At 35.9% G+C, this 26104-nt stretch overlaps 2 protein-coding genes across 2 annotated transcripts in view; one reads left to right on the forward strand and one right to left on the reverse strand.

Moving 5' to 3' along the window:
* The first annotated feature begins 675 nt into the window (after positions 1 to 675).
* On the forward strand, positions 676 to 6995 carry LOC141667124 (phragmoplastin DRP1E-like). The gene is made up of 15 exons (XM_074473494.1): positions 676 to 976; positions 1142 to 1205; positions 1635 to 1742; positions 2217 to 2318; positions 2770 to 2820; positions 2913 to 2974; positions 3405 to 3495; positions 3578 to 3642; positions 4088 to 4282; positions 4375 to 4494; positions 4573 to 4643; positions 4844 to 5069; positions 5823 to 5873; positions 5956 to 6324; positions 6564 to 6995. The coding sequence occupies exons 1-15, from the start codon at positions 845 to 847 to the stop codon at positions 6690 to 6692; spliced, it is 1836 nt and encodes a 611-aa protein (XP_074329595.1). The 5' UTR covers positions 676 to 844; the 3' UTR covers positions 6693 to 6995.
* A 5387-nt stretch (positions 6996 to 12382) lies between these two features.
* Positions 12383 to 26104, reverse strand: part of LOC141667936 (haloacid dehalogenase-like hydrolase domain-containing protein Sgpp) — a 40356-nt gene continuing 26634 nt past the window's right edge. The window contains exon 6 of the mRNA XM_074474583.1: positions 12383 to 12461. Within this exon, the coding sequence (XP_074330684.1) occupies positions 12451 to 12461 (11 nt within the window). The 3' untranslated portion in view covers positions 12383 to 12450. The remainder of the gene's footprint in view (positions 12462 to 26104) is intronic.

Consider the following 26104-nt stretch of genomic DNA (forward strand, 5'->3'; position numbering starts at 1 on the left):
TCCCCATATACCTGGCCTAAAGCCAGGTAAAATTGGCCGCCAGATCATCATAATATTATTTATTTAAAATATTGAAAACAAAGCAAAGAGCACGTTAATTACTAACCACGTTGAGGTAAAACTTTATTTAAAATATTTACTTTTGAATCTATTAAATAATTATAATATAGATAAAAAATGATACTTTTTTTAATATATATAAAATTGATTTGAAATTCTGAATCGATCATTTTTGCTTCCAAAATATTGATTAATTATAATATTTTAACGGGTCTAAACTGTGTAGGTCAGACACATCTATCCATGAGTGCATTTTACAGTATAAAATGAACTTGATAAGCTATTAAACTTTCCTTAAGAAACATGTATCATATTCTAAAATTAATCTAGTATTAAATAAACTTACTGCATTTGCAGATTCTATCTCGATTTTGTTGACAGAAAAAAATGATATCCTGATAATAAACAAAATCAAAAACTCATTATAACAAAAATTCTAAACATTGGTATTCAAAAATACGTTATTTACTCGTTTAATTTAAATCAAAAAATTTAAATTGTAATTTTTTTTTAAAAAAAATTAAGCTAAATTATCCATACACGCCCGGTTAACTTCTCAAGTCTCAACTTCTCCCCTTTTTACTCTCGTCAACAACTGCACACACTCTATAAATATATACACACACATAAAATTACACTCTCTCCTTTTATACTAGTTTGGACTGTTTGAGTATAAAATTATAATTAACAAGAATCACCTGAGAGAGAGAGAGAGGCTAAAGAGATAGAGAGAGACGCTAGGATTTTGATATATATAGAGAGAGAGGCTAGGGTTTAGAGAGAGATGGACGGTTTGATCGCACTGGTGAATCGTATACAAAGAGCTTGTACTGTTCTCGGTGATTTTCCCGATGATCGGAATTCCCTACCGTCGCTTTGGGACTCTCTTCCGACTATCGTCGTCGTTGGCGGTCAGGTACATTTACATTCTCATCTCTTCCCCTAATTTCTCATTCTCATACATGTCTTATATGCATAAACATTATATGTGTGTGTAATGTGTATATTTATGTGTGTGTGTGTGTGTTAAATTGCTTGTATACTGATTTGATGCTGGTTGTTATTATTGTTGATTGTGTAGAGTTCCGGAAAGTCTTCGGTGTTAGAGAGCTTCGTTGGCCGCGATTTTCTGCCCCGGGGATCAGGTAGTTTTGATGTTTTGTTTCGTAATTCTATATATTATTTGTGTTTCATTTCTGATTAAAATGTTATTTAATTATCAATTGTCCGACTCAAATTGTTGCATTGTGTGTGATTGTAGACGAAATGTAGGGTTTTCGGTTTTAGGCTAATTTTATGTAAGGTGGTGGAACTGTTGGTACTTGATTGATAAAGCTTGGTTAATTTATTTGACAGGGGATTTATAAGCATGGCAATTCCTTTTATTTAATAATTATACATTGTAGTATAATGTGGTTTAATTAGTGTTGATTCTGATGGAGTAACATGATTTTCTAGGATTTAATTTTTTAATTATGTATCCAATTTAATTTTGCATGTACGGTTTGTAATTTCGAGTGGAAGCATGGGAATGCTGATGATTGTATTGTATATATTTTATGTATTGTTTTCAGGAATTGTGACAAGGAGGCCCTTGGTTTTACAACTGAATCAGATTGAGAAGGGACAACAGGACTACGCTCAGTTTCTTCACACTGGGAACAAAAGATTTACTGATTTTTGTATGTGATTTACTGCTATTGATAAAGAACTTCCTTGGTCTAATTCATTTTGTATAAATTTTTTATCCAATGTAAATCACTTTTATACTCTACTCATAGTCGAGGTTATGTTGTGGTCTCCTTCAATATGTTTGCTATGGTACATACAGAGAGTAACATTTTAATGGACAGAGATATGTGAATTAACTGCTACTGATTTGAGTTTAGTTTCTTATATGATTGTAACTGTTGTTTTGGTTATTGTCATTGGAACACATATATCAGTATTGGATGATTGGATCATCTTGCTACCAAGTGTCATCGAAGTGATTGTTTACAAGATCTAGACTTTAGCTAGTCAGGATGCATCTGCATGTTATTATTAGCCATGCTGCATGTATTACCTTACAAAAATGTTTGGTATATGCACGATATATTTGTTAGTAAAAGATGTTTGATTTCTTTTTTTTTTTTTGCATGTTCCTTATAATGAAGCTGCTGTAAGGAAAGAGATTGAGGATGAAACTGACAGAGTGACTGCAAAAAAGAAGCAGATCTCTCCACTGCCTATTAATCTTAGCATTTACTCACCAAATGGTAGTTCTTTTTCTTTTTCTCTGTGAGAAATGGGATGCTATGTTAAATCTTTTTTAGTTTCTGAGGATTTTTTTATACAATATAGTGCTTACTGCAATAACAGTAACAAATCTGTATATTTTCTCTCCACTCTCGTGGTGCAATATCTGGGTAATCAGTTCTATATGTCATATATGCTCATAACATACAGTAAACCAAATCTGGTTGTGTTAAAACATCCACATCCCCTATGTGTCACCAAAATACTCTTCAATTCCTTTTGGCAAATGAGCATTATTATACCCCTCCCCACCAAGTAACTCATTAGGACTTGAAGAGGCTTTTGCAAAGTTGCTAGATTGGGACTATTGCTAAGTAATCTAATTTATTATGTTTATGTTATAAGTTTTTTGCTCATCTTCTAAATTACCTTGTTTTTTTACAAAACAATTGCCTTCTACTATTGTGGCAGTTGTCAACTTAACGCTGATCGATCTACCTGGTTTAACTAAGGTCGCTGTAGGTATAACACCTCAACCTCTTATTCACGTTGCACACATATATTTTGCAAGTTTCTCCGTGCGTAAATGTTAATGTTAAACTCATTTTTGACAGAGGGGCAGCCAGAGGGTATTGTTCAAGAAATAGAGAATTTGGTTCGTTCATATGTGGAGAAGGTAACAATCATCTACAACCACTTCTTATGCAATTAAGTAAAAGTCTCTAAATTCTTTTTCTTGCAGCGTTTATATATGAAATCATAATTTTGAAGAATTTATTATACATCCGAGGAAACTAATTAATAAGGGACAATGGATTAAATATCAGTAAAAATGATACATATCATAGATTAATGTTACGCTATCTGAACTAGAGATCTTCCATCATTCTGTTCTAGTTTAGCGACATTGTCAGCATACCGTTGTAGAAAACAGTAAGGTAACCTTATTCACTTGTTACACAATGCAGGAGAAATAAATTGACAGTGTTTCCTATTTTGGTTTTTAGAACTTCAATGGAAAAAATATGTATTACTGAATTATGCCTTTTTATTTATACACATATTTTAAAAATTACTATATATGTAAACTTGTTTCTTGTTTGTAGCCAAATTGCATTATATTAGCTATAACTCCTGCTAATCAAGATGTTGCAACATCTGATGCCATGAAGCTTGCCCGAGAAGTTGATCCTAAAGGTACAAGTGATTTCATCTTTACCCATCCAGTTTTCTTAAATCTGTAGATAGATTGTTTAAATAACTAAATACCTTTTATTAGGTGAAAGGACATTTGGTGTGTTAACAAAGCTTGATTTGATGGATAAAGGAACAAATGCACTGGATGTAAGTTTTCTCCTTGTATAAGATTCATACCGGATAAATCTCAGTGACTGACACTGTGGAGGCTGGTCAATAAGCATAGACACCTATTAAGCAAAGCAATCGAGTTTTCTTTCTTACACTTTAGCCTTTTAATTTAACAAGAAGTTGAAGCCTGAAGGTCTTATTATTTCTATGACTTTATACAGTTCCTCTCCATTTACTTCCGGAAAGACTATCTACTCTAATGGCTTTAGGTGCATAATGCATTAGAAGAATCAGTAAAGTTTGTTTTATCATTAAGAGTCAAGCTTTATTATATTAATTAACTGCGTACCAATGATAATTTATAACTGAACATATTTGGCACTCTCCCTTTGAATTCACCCTCTAATTGAAGACCATACAGCTCACAACATATATGAAGCCTGTTATGTTTTTAAAGATTAATCTATGTTATATATTAAAGGTTCTTGAAGGAAGATCATACCGGCTACAACACCCTTGGGTTGGAGTTGTCAACCGGTCACAGGCTGATATCAATAGAAATGTTAATGTAAATGCTGCACGCCTGAGTGAGCGTGATTTCTTTGCCACCAGTCCTGATTATGGACACATTCATAGCAGGTTGGGTTCGGAGTATCTCGCAAAACTTCTCTCAAAGGTTCTGTGTACACATCATAAACCATGATATCTCTTATAGTTTTAGTTATCACATTAGGATGGTTGCTCAAATTTGCCTTCAATTTGTTTCAGCAATTAGAGACTGTTATTAAGGCTCGCATTCCTGGTATTATGTCAATGATAAGTAATAGAATCGACGATCTTGAAGCAGAGTTAGATCATCTTGGTAGACCTACTTCTATAGATGCTGGGGTAAAAGAGTCTTAAGCTTTTCTAATACTTGTGTATAAGTTCAAATTCGAGTTTTAACAGGATTTTTCTTATTAATAGGCCCAGTTATACACTATCCTGGAGCTCTGCCGCGCATTTGACAGAATATTTCACGAGCACCTTGATGGAGGGTAATTTTTTGAACCTTCTCTCCTCTCTGTCTCCTCCCTCTTTACGTGCTCCTGCATATGTTCCTTTCTTGGCGATGGTACTGTCTCAAGCTGGTCATTAGTCATTACCACCAAACTGTTATTATAACTTATTAGGTGTCTAAGCTTCCTATGACAGTAATCTCTTACTTTAGCAAACTAATTTCTGTTCATGTGATTAGACGACCAGGAGGTGACCGGATTTATGAAATTTTTGACTACCAGCTTCCATCTGCACTAAAGAAGCTTCCATTAGATCGTCACCTTTCACTGCAGAATGTAAAAAAAGTGGTTTGTGAGGCAGATGGCTACCAGCCCCATTTGATAGCGCCTGAACAAGGTTATAGACGCCTTATTGAAGGCGCTCTCAACTTTTTTAGAGGCCCAGCTGAAGCTTCAGTAGATGCAGTAAGTGTGTTTCTTAGCATTGAACTCGTCGTTACAAGGATGCATTCCCATACTTCATGTTATTTGGTTCTGCATTTGTCTTCAAAAATCCCAGAGATGGTGCTTTTGTAAAACTGGTAGTCACATGTGCACACTTTCTGAATTTGCTTGTTTAACCTTATGATGAACACCTTTATCCCGGGTTAGCAGTTGTCTGATTAGATAATAGATACTGGATGCATCTTCTCCTTTTAATTTTTTTGCATTTCCTTTTCAATCAATTATGTGACGTAGCTTCTTCATTCCGAATAAGGTATGGCCATCCCTACATTTGACTCAGAAAGATAATGTTATACTGCATCCATTTGAAAATAGTAGTACACTTTTGGAAAAAAAAATCTGTTTCAAATAAGTTGTCCATGTTCAACTTTCAATGTAATTTTTGACTTAAGATTCCAGAGAATTCTTCAATTTCTATTCCCAAGATTAGCTATTCCACTTACTTTTATTCAATCAATGCGATACGGTTACCAGTGGAATTTTTCTTATCAACATTAAATTTTCTTTATATGCATAATTTTTTGAAAGTGGACTATTATATTGAAACGAACGGAGTATATTGATACAAACTACTCATCGAAATATATATATTAGTTTTAGTTTGATAAGGCTGGTATCTTGTGCTTGTCTGGAATTCTTTTGAATGTTGAGAGAGCAGAATTGTCTGAATCGGACTTGTTAATTTAATTGTAGTAACTCGTTATACTGTACCAGGTTCACTTCATTCTCAAGGAACTTGTAAGGAAATCCGTCGGAGAAACTAAGGTTTGTTTCCAACTATACAGCATGTGGAGTTACCTGGCTAAAGAACTAGGAAGGGTGTTTTATATGTGTCTTCTTAGTGCAGGAGTTGAAACGCTTCCCAACTCTTCAAGCAGACTTAGCAGCAGCTGCCAATGCAGCACTGGAGAGGTTCCGTGATGCAAGTAAGAAGTATGTCTTGTTCCTCGTGGACATGGAATCTAGTTACTTGACTGTAGATTTCTTCCGTAGACTTCCTCAGGAAGGGGAACGAATGGGAAATCCAACTGCTGCTAATGTGGATAGATACACAGAGGACCACTTTAAGGCAATAAGTACCAATGTATCCTCTTATATTAGGCAGGTGTCTGATAGTTTTAGGAGGACAATTCCAAAAGCAGTTGTTCATTGCCAAGTTCGTCAGGCCAAACAAGCCTTGCTAGATCACTTCTACACAAAAGTGGGGAGATACGAGGTATCAATTTCCTTATTTGCTCTTTGCTTTTAACAAATAACACCAAGCTGAAAATTTTGAAAACTAAGACAGAAAAGTTAAATGAAATAAAATGGCATTCAATTTTAAACACTTAAATTGGAGGTAACCGATGAAGTTGTAATTACGTTATCATGCTAGTTTAGTAATTTGGCATCAGCTTCGGCACGTAAGTGTCAATTTATATATCTGTCTATTATTTGTTTATTTATTACCTTTAGACCCCGGAGTTTGCACGATTACTTGATGAAGATCCGGTATTGATGGAGAGAAGGCAGCGTTGCGCAAGAAGACTGGAGTTGTATAAATCTGCAAGGAACGAAATTGATTCGGTATTGTGGGCAAGATGAGATGCATACTCTGCATAGCTTCCTTCTGCAGCTTTTGTTGTCTTCAGATATGATTTTCAAGGTCACTGAGTAGTATTAACTCTTTTTTTTTGGCTTTCCGTTTTATTTTATATTCTAAATTGATAGAGGCGGTTCTATTCTATGTAGTTTTCCTGGAATTACAAGTTTTGATCGGATAATAGACCAAACAGATTGGCTATTTGGCATTGTATTGTACACTATTGCTTATTGGCCGTTGGCTAGTTTTTTACTCTGTCCAAAACCAAATTCCAGTTATCCCCCAATTTAGACCCGAGGGTCTTCTGAAGATAATCAAACCAAAATATAGCCTCTTTTAACTAGATATTGATATTGCATGTATGTGATTATGCTAATCCAATCCATTTGGCCGGAAGTATGGTATGCCTGTATCGGCTTCAGTAAAGAGGCTATATTTGCGCCTCTTTTAACACTTCTAATGCGAATACATTTGAAAAAAAAACATGTTTTACTGAATAAGCGATTGTCGTGTATTTTTAACATTTTCATGATAAAAACTTGTCGCGGATTCCTTAGGCAAAACCTGCCTTCAAATTTATCGATTCATCCTAATGTGGGATTTCAATATTAGCCAATCCTTCACAAATTGTAAATTAAGTTCACGGTTATACATCAAAGCAGTCACTCAATTGGTTCCCATATATCAAATATTTTATCACTGTGAACGGGATCTTAATTGCACTACTATAGTAATGAATAATGACCCGGACGTTAGCTTGACCAGTTGACTAAACGGAAAAGTCTACATGGCACGTAGTAGTTGGACAGAGTGGCACACTAACGGCTCTTTTTGCTGACTCGGCTATTATATACGTATAACTTTCATTCGGTTAGTTTATATAAGTGCAGTTAGGGTTCTTGGACAAAAAAAAACACTCACATCTATTTAAAATCAGTATTACATCAATTCCTTCTACACTTAGCCTATCAACATGTTCAAAAACGAAAACCCATGAGCAGCTCTTCATCCACTTCGATCAAGACTGCGGAATATAAGTATTGTATGTGTGGCAAATGAGTTAGGGTTAATACTTCTTGGACTCTTAAAAACCGAGGAAAAAGGTTCTTTACATGTGCTACACCTAAGGTATTTAAGTCTGTAACTTTTTTTAGTTTTTTTGAAAATTATTGTGTGCTAATTTGTTTGATAAATCTGGTAGGATGCATTTGGATGCCATTTTTTCGTATAGGTTGACGAAGATTTTACTGGGAGAGTATTGGATGTTATCACTCATTTGAATCATAGGCGTATTTATCCAGAGGAAAAACTAAACCTTGTTGAAGAAAATATCCAAGAAAATGGTGAAAGGAAGAGAATTTTGATAGAAGAAGTGGAAGAGTTGATCTGTGGACGAATTGCAATGGAAGCTGGAAAATAAAGTCTTGAAGAGGCAGTTGCAGATATGTGTATATGTTTTTTATTGTGTTGGTTACAGTGGTGTTATTGTTCAAGTAGTTGTAATTGTGTTGGTGTAGAAGATGCTAGGTAGTTGGTTGTAGTGAATGAAGTATGATGTATTATGTGTAGTGAATGAAGTATGATGTATTATGAGGTGTTGTGGTAACTGGATGTAATCAGTGGAAAATGAACCAAATGTATGAATGCAAACTTCAGAAAAAATGAATGAATGCACAACTAGTTTGCGACTAATAATTAACTTGCAATTAATACCAAATAATTCATATGAAATATGTCGTACAAAGTTACGAATAGTTAACCAAGAGTTTAAATATCATTACGAAAGTTTATGGCCATAATAATACCATATCAAACTATTCTACATAACAGTTGGACAAAAAACCAAACAGTTCCTTAGACACAACCAAGATAGTCTTAAAAACTTAAAGTATCATTGAAAAACTAAATAACTTATATATATCCCTTAGCAAAAGTAAATCCCATAGAACTGTTGTAGACCTAATCACCAAGTTCAAGTGGATCATCTGGTGTGTTGGTCCATTTGAATGTCCTTTTTTCAAGTATCCTTTTTGACCTTCTACTTGGTGCTTGAGCTGCTGGTGCTTCATCCACTGCTGATGTTGCTTCTAAGGTGCTTGACTGTTGAGTGTCAGATGTTGCTCCTGCTGTTGTTTTAGGTACAAGTACTGGAGGGGTTGAAGCTGGTGGTGTGTTTCTTGGAGGTAGGAAAGGGACAAAGCCTGGGGTGGGTATGAAAACAGCTTTGTACCCAATTGGGCCTAACAGCTTGTCCTGAAAAGTTGTTTCATCATTTCCCAAAACAACCTCTTATTTGTCATTAACAAAGGGCATGAATAGGGTTTGTATAGGGTTTAGTGTAGTTGTGCTCAGGAAAGAGGGTTTTAATTGTGCAGTTATTATTATCTGTGTCCTTACTACACCACATATAGAACCTACAATCAGCTTCACAACAAACTTGGCACCTTAGCGCATCATTAGTCACAAATTGAATCCCTCTTCTATCCTTAATACCATACTCTCTAACAGCATCCCTAAACTCTTGCATACTAGCAAACTTCATTCCCACATGCCAATTCACAACATTGTCATTCTCACTTATTCTGACCCCAAGTCTATTTCTTCTCCTTTTCTTAGGATTTGGTGGACCTATGTAACCTATTTTAGAGTTCTCATCTTCACTTGAAGAGCAATCTAACCTAAGTTCTTGAGAACCAAAATCTGACTCATCGCTGCCAATTGGATATCTAGGAAAGACTGTAAACCAGCCTTAGGCACATTATTCGCTCCAATACTCATGTCATGTTAAACCTTTTTTGAATTTTTTCTATACTCTGCAAACTCCTCATCACTATCCACAAATATGTCATCATCACTACCACTCTTTGAACCTTCACTCTCAGTTTCCTTATCATAGTCTGGATTACTACAATCCTCATCCTCATCCTCCCCCTCCCAATCCTTATCCCCACCTAGTTCCATATCTTCATTTTCATTTGGGTTGTCCTCAAACGATGAGTTAATCACTTTATCCATGGAGTAGTGGTCTACATATAAATCAATTCTACCAAAGGGTTTGTGAATATCTACCATCTCTCTAACACTGTTATCATCATACAATAATTTCACACCATCAGTAATACACATGCCAGTCTGAAAATATACCAAATCAGAGGGGTCATACACATAGTCCCTCGCAAAATCATCTAAATCCCTTAAAGAGAACACATCAGTGTCAACCCCAGGAACTACATCAACTTTCCCCCTTTGTATTTAATTATAAGAAGGTGTACCAAATCACCGTGATGATGAACAAACACACTAACAAATGATTCCATATTGTTACATGAAAGTAACACATATATCAAAACATATACATTAAATATAAGGCATGATTATAACAATTTATTTGAATTATAAATTTATACGACATAATCGAATATGCAATTTATACGAATTATAACAATCAAACCCTAAACTAACAAACACATATTGCATTCGAAACACACATAAAAGTACTTTAATACGTAAAGATGGGAGTACCTGTTACCATATAAGAATCCTTGAAGTAATCGCACCAGAATCGTTTTAAATGAGCCGCAGATTGTTTTAGGATTTTTGTCCTAAATGACGATTGAGTTGTGATAATAATAATAATTATAATAATAATAATTACCTTTTGTTTTATAATATTTTTAATATAATCGCGTATAATACACCCGTCATGCCACGTCTACCTCCATGTCAGCACCGTTACATTTTCCGTTTAGTCAACTGGTCAAGCTAATGTCCAGATCATTATCCATTACTATAATGGTGCAATTGAGATCCTGTTCACATGAAATATTTGATATACAGGTCTCACTTCAGTGACTATTTTGATATATAATCCATTAAGTTCATCAAGGCAACACATCAAAAAAAATAATCCCAAACCCTCGTTTTAGATCTACTTAATGAATTATATGAGAATGCCCAAGTTTCACAGGAGCATGCTTGTGTTTAGTTCATAATTTAATTTACATATAGAGTTGATTGCATTTCGTCCACTCGATAACTTTCACCCAAAACTGTACCATAATATTACAAGTAAACAATTAACAACTTGTAACTTTCTCTTCTTCTTCTTTTGTCAGGACTCGTAATTTTCTCTTGAATAATCTGTTTAAACCAATTCCGTAATTTGGTAAGTAAACAATTAAACTTCCTCTTGAGCAATCAATGAACATTAATCCCGTCTATTTGTTCCGTTACTGTTGAACTAATAAACGGCAAGTTGAAGTATGAACTTTTAACTGGTACTTTAGAAAGTTCACTCTAATCTATGGGTATTTTTATCCGATTTGTTTAGGGCTTCGATCAACTATATACACAAGCGACAATTAAATACCTCCTCTATTTTTTTATTTATCGTTTTGATTTTTGCACACATTTCAATATGTTTTGACGGGTTGGTTAAAAGCATAATTTTAAAAAATTATTTTATGAATTAAAATATAAATTATCTATTTTTATTTTAAAAAAATTATAAATAATATTTCTAACTAGTCGATCAAAACACATTGGAATGTATAAAAAATTAAAACGATAAATAAAAAATATAGGAAGTAAATGCTTTTAAATGATTCACATCTATGTATGTGCGTGAGATAAAATTGTATACAACAACTCCTTGAGCAAGAGTGTCGATGATAGGATAGATTATGCCATATTTCGGATTCGTAATTAAAATTGGTTTACACTTTAACTCATTGCTTTACAAATTAGCTTCTCGTCTTCTCTCGTCAAGCGAATGCTACGTGACTATGCTTATGTGAAATGGGGAGATTCCCTTAAATGTTCAGGCTAAAAAATCTAACTTTACTACTGTTCCATGGATCTAGACCCGATAATTTTTGACATAACACGAAAATTTTATGTTTATATTTGATACAAATATATACGATACAAATATGATACGAAAATTTTATGTTTATATTTGTGTTTGCATTTTGAGCATACGACAGGAGATACACAACTGAGAATTTACCCTTTAGGTACACGACACGACACGAGATACACGAAATAAATATATTTTTAAATAAATATAAATATTTATTATAACTATAAATACCTAAATTAAATAAATATAAATATGTATAATTATAATGAATACTTTTAAACTAATGCATAACTTTATACTGTTGTAAGTATAAATGATTTAAATGTATATATTTCATATAATTGTGTCTATATATATTAATATTCAATTGTATACAAAACACGACACAAAATAGAGGAACACGAACACGAAAGTACACGAATCCTAAATGGGTCGGTTTTGTATTTGACCTTTGAATACACGACACAAAATGTACACGACACGGACGAATTGCCAGGTCTACATACATTTATACAAGTCCTCAATCAATGATAAAATTGATTACAAGTATACCGAAAATAATAGTATGAAATGCAGGGCCGGTCTTAGAGATTTGGGTGTTCTAGGAACTTATAAAATTGTACCCTTTTTTAAACTTGATTTATTTTAATATTAAATTAAATTTTAATAAAAGATTTACAATAGGATGAAATAGTAGAGATCAATATAAACAATAGTAATAAAAGCGAAAGTTTGAACCTTGATTACAAAAGATAATAATATCATTGATTCATTGACTAGAAACATAATAATTTCACATGTTTAAACCGTGAGGAAACAAAATTGCAGTGTATACTCGTAAATTGCTGCGTATATTGAATACCTTAATTTTCTCGACATAACGTTTCCTTCGCCGGAAGTCAAAATAAACCTGCACAAATAGCATGCTGTAACCAAAGACTTATATCTCCAGAATTAAAGAAAAGCTTAAAAGAGGAAATGAAGAACTGGAATGGAAATTACTCAATAAGAAAACATAAACTTGAAAGTTACAAGGCAAAAATAAATCAGTCACACTCGATACCCTCTCTCTCATTCTAATGTCTATCATATAGACTCTCTCCTGCCACGTGGCGACTAATCATTGGTTTCCCAATCATTTCTGTTATGACACTAGATCCAAGAAATATGCTCTACTCCATTACTACGACATCGTATCAATACTTTATTTAAGATGACCAGCCCGTATAAGTATTGAATTTATATTAACCAATTAACTAAGGACAGCTAATTTGTTACATTACTCCTCCCTTAAATCAATCCTAGTCCTCAAGATTGAAGTCGGGGTACTCCTCCACCATCAAGCTAGCATCCTCTCAGCTTGCATCCTCAAGAATAGAATGCGACCAATGGACAAGCCACTGAACCACCGCTGCATTTCCTCGTTTAATCATCCTCCTTTGTAACATCTTGACATGATAGACAAGAAATTGACCCTCTGCTCCCACTTTTGGCAATGCTGTAATAGCAGTGTACTTTGAACCCACCTTTCTTTTAAGTATACTTATGTGAAACACAGGGTGTACAAGGCTTTCAGCAGGGAGTTTTAATTTATACGCCACCTTCCCTATTTTTTCCAACACTTCAAAGGGACCAAAGAACTTGTGTGACAGCTTTAAGTGCCTTCGAACAGCAACAGAGAGTTATCGGTATGGTTGGAGTTTAAGGAACACCATATTCCCCACATTGAATTCAGCTTCAATACGCTTCTGATCTGCATACGACTTGTACTTTTGTTGAGCCGACTGTATGGCTTGTTGCAACAACTGATTCATTATCTCTCTGTTAACTTGGAAGTCCTCAACTGATTGTACTTTAGATTTTTGCTGGGTTGAGACATTCACATATCTAGGCTGCACTCCATACAAGGCTTCGTAAGGACTACGTTTGATGGCACTATTATAAGTTGAATTATACCACCACTCCGCGAGGGGAAGCCACTTCACCCACTGTCTTGGTCGATGACTAACCATGGCCCGTAAGTATTGTTCCAGGCATCTATTTAAGCGTTCCGTTTGCCCCTCTGTTTGTGGGTGATAAGAAATGCTCATGTGAAGATGCGTTCCCACTGATTGAAATAGCTCCTTCCAAAAGTTGCTTGTAAAAAGCTTATCCCTGTCTGATACTACGGTCTTTGACATACCATGGAGTTTATAAATATTATCCAGAAACAGTTGTGCTACTTGAGTAGCGGTAATTGGGTATGACAGTGTCATAAAATGGCCAACCTTGGTGAACTTGTCAATCACTACTAAGATACAATCTTTATTGTCAGACCTGGTTAAGCCCTCAATGAAATCTAAGGAAATATCCTCCCATATCTGACTTGGAACCGGAAGTGGCGGTAGAAGACCCATGGGATGCTGATTTCCACTTTTAATTCGCTGACATATGTCACATTCTTGCACATATTGTGTAACATCCTTTTTCATGCTAGGCCAGTAAAAAAACTGGGACAACCTTTTGTATGTAGCCTCTTGGCCAGAATGGCCCCCTGCTGGGCTATCATGTAGCTCCCACAATATCTGTTGCCGCACATTTCCAGCTTGACCAACCAGTACTTTTCCATTTATTGTGATGAGCCCGTGACTATATCTATGGTGCTGAAAAGTGGAGTCTCCAATAGCCAGCCCTTGTATGATTCCTTGTGCTGTCACATCACATCATAGCTGGCCAAAACCTCTGTCAACCAGCTCGATTGCACAACAGTTATAGCTCGTAATCCACCCTCTTGCATTGTATTAGAGTCAACAGCAATAGGTAATCTTGAAAGGGCGTCGGCCACCACATTCTTTTTCCCCTTTTTATAAACTATTTCATAGTCAAGTCCCAACAACTTAGCCAACCACTTCTGTTGAAATAAAGCGGACAACCTTTGCTCCAGTAGAAACTTCAAACTTTGGTGGTCTGTTTTAATCATGAAATGATTACCTTGAAGATAAGTGTGCCACTTCTGGGTGGCCATCACGATATCTAGTAACTCCTTCTCGTACGTTGAAAGGGATTGGTGCTTCGTTGTGAGACCTTTACTCATGTACGCCAAGGGCCTGCCCCTTTGCATAAGCACAACTCCTACACCCACACCACTCGCGTCCGTTTCAACTACAAAAGGGAGGTCGTAATCTGGCAAGGCCAAAACGGGAGCAGTTATCATGGCTTTCTTGAGATGCTAAAATGCTTCCTCAGCTTCGTTAGACCAATGAAAGGCTCCCTGTTTCAAAAATTCGTACGAGGTCGACTTATCAAGCCATAGTTTTTCACAAATTTTCGGTAATATCCGGTTAGACCCAAGAAGCCCCTGAGTTATTTCACGTTTTGAGGAGAAGGTCATGACTGCATTGCCTGTACTTTACTGGGATCTGTTGCCACACCCTCCTGAAATATGATGTGACCTAAGTACTCTAATTGGCTTTGTCCAAAAGAGCATTTACTCATTTTGATATATAGATGATTGCTTCTCATTTTCTGTAAGACCACCTTTCGATGCTCCATATATTTCTCAAAAGTATTGCTATAAACAAGTACATTATCAAAGAACACTAGCACGTACTGTCGAATTTCATCTTGAAACACTTCGTTTATCAAGGCCTGAAATGAAGCAGGAGCGTTGGTAAGTCCAAACGGCATGACACGAAACTCGTATAGGCCTTGGTGTGTACGAAATATTGTCTTGTAAATATCCTCTTCAGCCACACGTATTTGATGGTAACCTGCCCGTAAATCCAGCTTGGAAAACCATTTGGCTCCTCCTAATTCATCCGAGAGCTTATCAATGATTGGGATTGGATACTTATTTTTCACCATGATGCCATTCAATCCCCTATAATCAACACACATGCGCCAAGAACCGTCCTTCTTTTTGACAAGTATGATAGGAGAAGCAAACGGACTTTTGCTATGTTGAATGAATCCAGCTTGCAATAGTTCCTTAATCTGCTTTTCAATTTCCGTTTTTTACACATAAGGAACTCGATAGCCCTGTTGATTCACGGGTTGGCTACCAGTCAAGAGGGGAATCTGGTGATCATGCTTCCATACTGGAGGCAACCCGCATGGTTCTGCAAATATATCTTCAAACTGAGTTAACAACTCCTGCAATCTGGAGTGCTTGTGTGCATCCAGTTCTGTATGACTCGGGATGGCAGTACTGGCACTTATATAATACAAGTAACCTTGTTGTTGTAGGTTTGGAGAATTAAGCAATTTCTGCAACTTCTTACAACTTACTGTCTGCAAATTTCCGCTAGTATCCAATCCTTTAAGAAACACTGGTTGTCCTTCTTTATTGATAGTGATGGTAAGAGCCTAAAAATCGAAAGTTATTGGATTGAATTGCTGCATCCAATCAACTCCCAATATGACATCAGAGCCACCAAGGGGGTACAACCTCAAATCAGATGTGAACATATGGCCCTGAATAGAATATGGCAGGTCCTTACAAGCAGTATCAATTAATTTAGTGGTGCCATCAGCCACAGTTACCGATAAAGTAGGAGTCACTTCAACTACTAGGCCTAACTGTTTGACCAATTGGGAATCAATAAAGCTATAGGTGGAGCCACTGTCCACTAAAATGTGCACTCTTCTATTTTTGATCAGCCCCTGAAACCTTAATGTACTGAGAGACTTGCTACCTGATAAAGCATTGAGAGATATTTCCCCAGCAATTTCCTTGTCATGTAGAAGATACTCCATTTCATCTAATACCTTATACACATCCCCTTGTTGTTTAGTGTCATCTTCTTCTCCCACCATAGAGTACAACCTTACTTTACACTCTTTACTGGGATGGTATAATTCATCGCAGTGAAAACACTGCCCTTTCTCCCTTCTAGCCATAATATCCTTACTATATAGAGTTTATCGTGGAGTTTTAAACTCTTTTGACACATAACTCTTACCTGTGTGCGAAACAGATGGAGTGAATGAGAATTGAGCCTCTCTAGGTAACAAAGGAGGCTTAGCAGGAGCTCCTTTCATCAGTGTAGGCATGGTAGGCTTAGAAGACTTAGCTTCCTCCTGCTTAGCGATGAACACTGCATCACCCAGTGTTTAAGGACGAAACATTTTAACAGTACCTTTAATATACTCCTTTAATCCAATGACAAAGCTGGAGACAAAGTATTCCTCCGTAAACCCTCGGTGTTTTGCTACTACCAAAGCCCTTAATTCTTCAAACTGGTCTTCATAATCAGTAACATAACCCACCTGTCTTAACTTATTAAACAAATCCTGAACATCCCTATCCTCTGGATTCTCAAACCGAGTGACCACATCATTTATAAAAAATTTCCACTGGATGTTAGGGCGACTAGATAGGTAAAATCGAAACCACACATTGGCTTTACCCTCAAAATGCATACCAGCCAATTTAACCTTTTTACTATCATCAATAGCAATGAATTCAAAGTACTGTTCAGCTTTGATAATCCAACCTTTAGGGTCTTGGCCATTGAATTTAGAAAATTCAAGTTTAGGGTGGGGATTGAAAGAAAATTCAGGCCTGGGAACATGTTGAAAATGTAAAGGAGGAACATGACTAGGATGTGTGTACATGTGCAAGTGTGAAGGAGGAACTAATGGTGGGACTAATACCTGATGTTGACCACTATTAGTTTTAGCAGTAGTATTAGTGTTAACAAAAGGTGTAGGATGAGGGATGGCATTGGTAGTTGTGTAAAATGGAGGGGGCATAGGCATAGTACCGTTAGTAGAGTAAGCATACTGAAAAGGGTTCATAAACAGACTCGTAGGTGGGGGCATAGATGTTATAAAGGTAACATGATTCAAAGGGGTAGAAGCATTTAAATTGAAAGGAGAGTTAGAGTTTGAAGCACTTGTTACCATAGGAATGACAACATCATGCTGGGTGGCTCCAGAAACATTGTCAGAGGTCGGAATTGACTGTGCTTCCATGGATTCCGTGGAACAATATTGATGTAACGCCTTGAACATCAACTTGATCTCTTCCATTCCGGTTTCAAATCGATCTAAACGAGTGGTGACATCGTTAAACCGATGCTCAGAGTCAACCCGCGATTTACCCAACTCCTCCGAAAACTCTTGCATCCTGCTTTTATGGGAGGCGAGTTTTTCATCCATTAACTTCATTCGAGTACCTTCCTCCATGGCTGAGGAAAGACGAGCTCTGATACCACTTGTAACCAAAGACTTATATCTTCAGAATTAAAGAAAAGCTTAAAAGAGGAAATGAAGAACTGGAATGGAAATTACTGAATAAGAAAACATAAACTTGAAAGTTACAGGGAAAAAATAAATCAGTCACACTCGATACCCTCTCTCTCATTCTAATGTCTATCATATAGACTCTCTCCTGCCACGTGGCGACTAATCATTGGTTTCCCAATCATTTCTGTTATGACACTAGATCCAAGAAAGATGTTCTACTCCATTACTACAACATCGTATCAACACTTTATTTAAGATGACCTACCCGTATAAGTATTGAATTTATATTAACAAATTAACTAAGGACAGCTAATTTGTTACACATGCTTATCCAAATTGTCACATTAATTGAAACATAAGTCACTTTATTAATTGATAATAAAATAAACGAATGTGTATTGGATTTTCTTAAAAAAATCAATATTTAAATTGGGTCTTCGTACTTTTAACTTCTTAATTTTCTTTTACATATTCATAGTTTTTTTTTACATTTTGTTAATGATAAAACTATTTAAGGAAATGACGGGGGAGAGTAGCAAAGAAGCAATACATACATATAATCACAGTTCGAGCATATGCACTTGGAAAAAAAAGTTAATTCATGAGTTTTTACCATTTTATTTTAATAAAGTAGTGTATTCATTCCTTTTTCACTCCAATTACTCCCTCTCACTCGATTCATGAATTGCTCCATAAATTTTTCATGAATTTATCTATGTCTATCATTTGATGGAGCCTACAACAATAAAATTATTTTTCATTGTTTTTTTTGCTTTTTTCTGAAACATCAACTGCTATACATACACCAACTGCTATACATACTCCAACACCTATATTTTAAATAATGGTTAAATTTTTGACTTATAAATAGCGGTCCTCAATTTTTATTTGTCACACAAAAATTTTAAATTATAAATTTTTTTTTTCATATTTTTTGTAATTCATATATATTTAAAAAAATGGGTACCAATTAATGATTTCGATAAAAAATTATTTTGTGATTCTATAATTAGATGATCATGCTGTAATTTATGATATTATGGATATTATTTGTGGGACAATTAAATAATAGAGATGAAATTAAATTTATGAAGTAAAATGTAATTTTTTACTTGATGAATAGTAACCGATGAATTGATGGGGTTTTACGGGTGCATAAAAATGAACAAAAATAATTGATTCATCGCGAATAGTAATCAAGTCCATTAATTCAATCCATGAATTGATGAATCAATGGATTTCATGGGTGTAGGCATGTCAATGGATCGGGTTTGGATCAGATCGACCTAAATCCATATCCATATCCATTTATTTTTTCGGATTCAGATCGGATCGACTCCGGATTTTTTATAGGCCGATCCATATCCGGATCCGTTCGGATCACGGATTTCGGATCGGATATCCGCTCCATTTATGTATATTTATCTTTTTAACTTCAATTATTACATTTTTTTTTAAAATTGACAATTTCGAAAAATATTAAAATACAAGTAGAATATAACGAAGTCCAAAGATAAATGAAAGTATTATATGAATTGAGACTTGGGTTATGCGGCTCTAAAATATAAAAGAACTAGGGTTATAAAAATAAACTAAACTATGAAGATCAAACCGAACAAAATATAGATAACGGGACTTGACTCGAGGATAACGGGACTTGACTCGAGGATAACGGGACTTGACTGGAAATAAAAGTGTTATATGAATTGAGACTCGGGTTAAGCGGCTCTAAAAAGTAAAAGAACGAGGGTTATAGAAATGGACTAGACTATAGAGACCGAACCGAACGAAATATAGATAATGAGACTTCACTCGAGGATAATACGTTTAAAATTAGAATTATTAAAAAATATTTATTACATTATATATATATAAACCGGACCGGGTTATTAACGAAACGGATCAATCTAAATCCATATCCGCTCCATTTATAATCGAATTTTTCTTATCGGATCGGATCTCGAATCGGAAATTTAATAGGTCGATTCATATCCACTAAAATGACCTCGGATTGGATCGGGTCGGATCGTAATCAGAGTGTTTACGAGAATGTGTGTATATTTTGTCTTACTTCACAAGGGTTTTTATACCCAATTCTGCCTTGAATGTCCAGCTGTTACAAATCATTAAGGAGGGAGTGAAAAGGGGGCGTTATGTCCCTTGTTCTTTCCAACGGTCTGCGAGTAATGGGCCTTGGCCTGAGCTTCCATGGGCCTTCGTCTCGCGGGCCTGAAGGTCCTTCGGCCTAGTAGCTTAACCACATATTGGGCCTTCGTTCGGTGGGCCCTGTTGGGCCTATAATAAACATGTCCATGTCCTTCGGCTGGGCCTTCGGGACGGCCGACGGACACCGGTCTCGGCCCATATTGGGGGAAAAGAACCCTAGGGAAACCGCTTCAGTTCCGCCTCAATCTTCGGTCGTACACGTGGCACGCTTGTGGGAACTTGCAGTGTATTAACTCGACAGCTGTTGGCACGTCTTCCCATGGCTCAATCTTAGACGTTGAATCTCAACCGTTTCAATCTGGGTCGTTTATTTTAAAAACCCCCAAACGTCGCCTTTACGAATTCATTTTAGGCACCTATATAAGCTCATTTGTGCATTTCCTTTTCTTTTCATCATTTTCAGTTTCTCCACACACAGTAAAAAACTGCAGCGAGTTTCTCAATCACTGGCAACAACAACTCCGTCTTCCCAGATTATCCCATCTCAATTCAAGAGCACATTCAAATCAGTAAGTTTCTTTTCTTGTGAAAGGCATATGTCATAGCCTACTTGTTTATTCGAGGTTTTAACTCAACTCAAATAAGGATGTAACAAGTAAATAGTGGTTCTATCGTCAGAGAGATCTCTCAAAGTAACATATGTCAAAGGATTAAGTAACATTGTTCGTCTACAGACTTGAGAACTTAATTCAATGGAAGAAGCTCAAGAAATTGATCAAGCCTCAGTGATATAAATCAAGATTGTGGATTTAATCAAGTGACTGAGATCTCGTCAGGGTATCAATTAATTACAGGGATTTAGTCTGAAGAAAATCAAGAGTATCAAAGTCAAGGCATGAAGAAATGTCACGGAAGTTAGTCACTCATGAACCAGACAGTACATCGAGTGTCAACATTGAAGTGGTGGAATTGATTCGTAATTGACAGTGATTTTCAGAAGATTTTCAGAAGAATGGTTGCTGCTCAAGATTAGTATTAATTCTCTATTAATAAATTAAGTCATATAATTTAATTAAGAGAATAAATTAAATCTACAAAGATTAATTTATTGATTAATTGAATTAATTGATTAATTAATTCAGAATTATTATTTGATTAAAATCTGTTTTAATCCAGCAAGACTATCTTTTGTATTAGCAAGACAATCGGTATGACAATCAATAGTCATACCGAAAGTCATGCTAGTTCATTTAGATTGTCTTGCTGAAAGTTCTATCAGTTCAATGGATAGTCCTACCGAAAGTCCTACCAGTTAAAAGGATTGTCATGCTAAGCAGAAAGGATTGTCTTGCCAGTTAAATCAAGGATTGATTTAATATAAAAGAACTGAAGCTGATTTCAATAGATGCAGTGAATTGAATATCAAACACAGCAGAACACATAACAAAAGAAAACTGCAGAGAACTTATTGCAAATTCTCAGATCATTTATTTCTAGTATGTATTGTTAAATCTAATCCACTAGAAATCCTTTTCTTGTTCTTGTGTAACTATCTAGCGGATCAAAATCCCTAGAACTTAATATCAAATTACATTTAGCATTTGATCCTTTTTATTACAAAAATAGAAAAAGTTCATGTCGAAGTTATTCTATATTTGGAATAATTTATTTGAGATTAATCCCTTGTAAACAATACCGTTGTTGTAACACCTTTCAAGTTTAATAATAGTTTTATTTAACTTGAATTTTGTTTCATTTTTTTATTCCGCATTTTATTCGATTAAACGGTATTGTTTGTATTTAACCCCCCTTCTACAAACATATTGAGACCTAACAATTGGTATCAGAGCCTTCTGATTAACGAACAAATCAAGATCCTAGACTTTTGTGATTCTTTCACTCCTTGAATTTTTATTTACTCAAAAAATTCATAATGTCTACACAAAAAGTTGGAACCGTTAAAATTCCACTATTCGATAAAAAAATTATGTTATGTGGAAGAAGAAGATGCTATTGTTTTTACAAGTTGCAAATCCCAAATATCTGGAAGTGTTAAAGAAGGGTCCAAAAATTCCGATGGTTATTGAACCAGAGATAATAGAAGATGATGTGGTGATTACCAAAGTTAGAACTTATGTAAAGAATCCTGAGGATTTTTCTCCTGCTGAAAAAGAAGAAGCCTCCCTGGATGCTAGCCTTCAATTAATTTTAGTAGATTCCCTTGATCCCTTGATGAATAGACATATGATGAACTGTAAAGATTCCATACACATCTGGGAAACTATTGAGGTGATTAATGAAGGCACAGACGAAGTTAGGGAGAACAAGTTAGAAATCCTAACCTCTAAGTATGAATACTTTAAATCCAATCCAGGAGAAGGAATCACTGAAGTGTTTGAGAGGTACAATGCATTGATCAACAACCTGAACATTAATGGTAAATAATATTCAATCAGGGAGGTCAACAAAAAGTTCCTTTTAACACTGCTAACTCATCTCGAACATAGAATCACTGCCATAAGAGAAGCAAGAGATCTGAGTGAGATTTCTTTGGAAAGGCTCTATGGTGTGTTAAAAACCTATGAGTTGGAGCAGATTCAGCAGAAGGAAGTCTACGGGAAAGGAAGAGTGGTCAGCACGTCTACTGCTCTAGTAGCTGATGAACAACAACAACAACCACAATATCAATATCAATAACAATCTCAACAGTCAGAAAGAATGGTACAGTCTTCCAAGGTTGAAGAAATGTGATAGTGGCAGAATTTGATCCTCCCACTACAAATCAATCAGGAGATGATTTTTATTCCTTGGAAGAACTGGAGCAATTGGAAGATGAGTCAATGTCCCTGATTGTCAAGAGATTCTCCAATATCAGATTCAAGAGGAATCCCAAGTTCAAGTACAAGTCCAACTACAACAGATTCCAGAAAGGTGGATCTTCATCCTCTAACACCAGCAGTGGTGGGTACAAAACAGGGATGGTTGATCGAAACACCATTCGATGCTTCAACTGCAATGAGTTGGGATACTTTGCCACAGAATGCAGGAAGCCAAAACAAGTTAGGAAGAACTCTTATGATTCTAATCAGAAGAGTAAATCTGAAAGGGCTTACCTGGCAAAGGGAAGAAGCTGGGATGATACTAACAGTGAAGATGAAGAAGTTGGGAATCTTGCTCTCATGGCTAGTGATGCAAACACCTCATCGTTAAGAAAAGAGGTAAAATTTACTGATGCTGAATTAGTTTATCATCTAGGAGGTTCCTTAGATTGTGCTCGTCGTGATAATGAAATGTTAAATCAACAAATCAAAGACCTTGAAAAAGAGGTCAATAAATTAAGACTTGTGCACATTAATCAAGATAAATTAAAAGAACAAGTATCTTTTCTAGAGAATAGAGTTGACTGTTATAGACAACTCGAAACTATTCTCAAAGACAAGATCACCGGTCTTGAGGTTAAGGTTAAAGCTTACTTTAATTCTTGTTCGAAGTCTAAAGAGTTTTACAATAAGCAAGCTGTTAATCAAACATCTGGAATAGGTTATGATTACAATGTTGCTATTGGAAAATTAGGCATAAACTCCCCTCCTCATGTCTGTGCAAAAGGTAGGGAAGTACCACATGTGCTTAAGGGTGTTGATGAACCCCTCTATAAAGAATCAATTGCTGAACCATTTGATGAGACCTCATTTATTATTCAAGAAGAAATCCGTGCTGAAGATCTTGCTAATGAGAAAGCTGTTTCCAAGTCAAGTGTGTCAAAGGTTTCAGACAAAGTTATGAAAGCAACTGAGACTAACTCAGACACACATGAGTTGGATAACACATATGTCATGTCTACCATGCATAAGTTGCCTATTGTTAATCCCTCTCATAAAGCATGTGGTGTTCCTGATTGTATGTCTTGTGCTTTTAATTTGATGTATGCTTATTTTAATGGTAAGCATGTCTCTAATGATAAGACTACTCCTCGTCAGCATGTGAATAATAGGAAGCATGATAGGTCTAAGACTGCTAGTCCTCCTAAAGCTAGAAAGGAGACATTTGTGCCTAAGCATAAACAGAAATTTGTCAAGGCTGTTCACAAGGTCAAATATCCAGTCATTGAGAAAGTTGAGAACATTAAAGTTAAGAATGTTGTTTTGCCTAATAAAGGCCAATTTTACAAGTATGCCGGACCCAACCAAGCTTGGGTTCCGAAGAAGGTCTAATCCATTTGTATTGCAGGGTATTAAACAGGTACAACCGGTAGTGTGGATTCTTGACAGCGGATCGTCAAGACATATGACCGAAGATAGAGCCCTGCTATCAAATGTGGTTGAGAAAGCTGGCCCAGTGGTTACCTTTGGAGATAACAACAAAGGTTTAATTGAGGGATATGGTTGTTTGCTAGCTAGAAATGTTATCATTGAAAATGTGTATGTTGTGCAAGGACTTGAACACAATCTGCTTAGCATTAGTCAGTTTTGTGACAACGGCTACAATGTTTTATTCGACAAGCTGAAGTGTCAGATTCTGCACAAGAAAAATGAAAAACCCTCCTTGATGGGAATCCGGAAAGGAAATCTGTTCGTAGCTGACATGAACTCTAGAAGCAATCCTGAAGTCAATTGTTTCTATGCAAAGGCATCGTTAGATGAGAGTTGGCTATGGCACAAGAGACTTTCTCATCTCAATTTCAAAACAATGAATTCTCTTGTCAAAAGAGAATTGGTCAGAGGTCTGCCTCAGCTGGAATTCTCCCCAGAAGGACTGTGTAAGGCTTTCCAGAAAGGAAAGTCAAAGAAAGTAAGTCACAGAGGCACTGACACATCCTCCATAACTGGTGTTCTGCAATTATTGCACATGGATTTATTTGGACCAGTTAATGTTCTTTCGATGTCAAAGAAGTGTTACTGTCTTGTGATAGTTGATGACTATTCCAAGTATACGTGGGTTTTATTCCTTCACTCTAAGGATGAAACACCACAAGTTGTGATTGATCATATTAAGTTGATCGAGTTAGATTCTAATGTCCCGAGCAATAAGGTCAGATAATGGAACAGAATTCAAGAATTCACTTCTCAATGGATTCTATACAAACAAAGGGATTACCAGACAATTTTCAGCTCCTAGAACCCCTCAGCAAAATGGAGTGGTAGAAAGGAAGAATCGTACATTGATTGAAGCTGCAAGAACGATGTTAAGTGAATCAGGTCTTCCAATGTACTTTTGGGCTGAAGCTGTCAATACTGCATGTTATACTCAGAATCGAACTCTAATCAACAAAGACTTCATGAAAACTCCTTATGAGATTATGAATGAACAGATACCTTCTATCAAATACTTTCATGTATTTGGTGCCAGATGCTTCGTGCTCAAGGATAGAGATGATCGTAGTGGTAAATTCGAGGCAAAGGCATATGAGGGTATTTTTGTTGGATATGGAAGAAGATCATACAGGGTGTATATCATTGATCAACACAAAGTAACTGAAAGTGTCAATGTTACATTTGATGACACTAAACTCCCTAGTATCCAAACTGAAGATCCTTCTGAGAAACTGAATTTTGATGATATGTCAGATTCAGAATCAGAACATGATCAAGAACCTGAGGTTGTTGCTGGTGAAGAACCTGTTAATCATGATGATACTCAAGGTAATGGTGATGGAAACTTTGGCAACAATGGAGATACCACTGCTATTGACGGAGAATCTTCAAGTCAACATGGCAATAATTCAGGGGGAGATGCTGAATGATCAACTAGTAGGACACAACATCCCAATAAATTTCAAGGCGAATCATCAAGATCAAATCTTCCAAGACAGACTGTCTGGAATAAAGCTCATCCTTTTGAGTTGATTATTGGTGATCCAGATGTTGGAGTCAGAACTAGACGTGCTACTCAAAATGAGTGTCTGTTCTCAGGATTTCTTTCTGAGATGGAACCTAAGAAGATTGAGGAAGCACTGACTGATCCAGATTGGGTGATTGCTATGCAAGATGAACTCAATTAGTTTGAACATCAACAAGTCTGGAAACTGGTACCTAGACCTACACACAAGAAAGCTGTTGGTACTCGGTGGGTATTCAGGAATAAACTAGATGAAGATGGTGTGGTTACAAGAAATAAAGCAATACTGGTAGCTAAAGGGTATTCTCAAGCTGAAGGCATCGA

Source organism: Apium graveolens, chromosome 6, assembly GCF_009905375.1.
Source record: "Apium graveolens cultivar Ventura chromosome 6, ASM990537v1, whole genome shotgun sequence".
In the NCBI taxonomy this organism is placed as follows: Eukaryota; Viridiplantae; Streptophyta; class Magnoliopsida; order Apiales; family Apiaceae; genus Apium; species Apium graveolens.

Bases quoted from the DNA above. Each gene is read 5' to 3' on its own strand.
- LOC141667124 (XM_074473494.1), top strand. From the start codon at position 845: ATGGACGGTTTGATCGCACTGGTGAATCGTATACAAAGAGCTTGTACT. The intron at 1,743-2,216 runs GTATGTGATTTA...CTTATAATGAAG, and splicing joins CAAAAGATTTACTGATTTTT to CTGCTGTAAGGAAAGAGATT. The intron at 4,495-4,572 runs GTAAAAGAGTCT...TCTTATTAATAG, and splicing joins CTACTTCTATAGATGCTGGG to GCCCAGTTATACACTATCCT.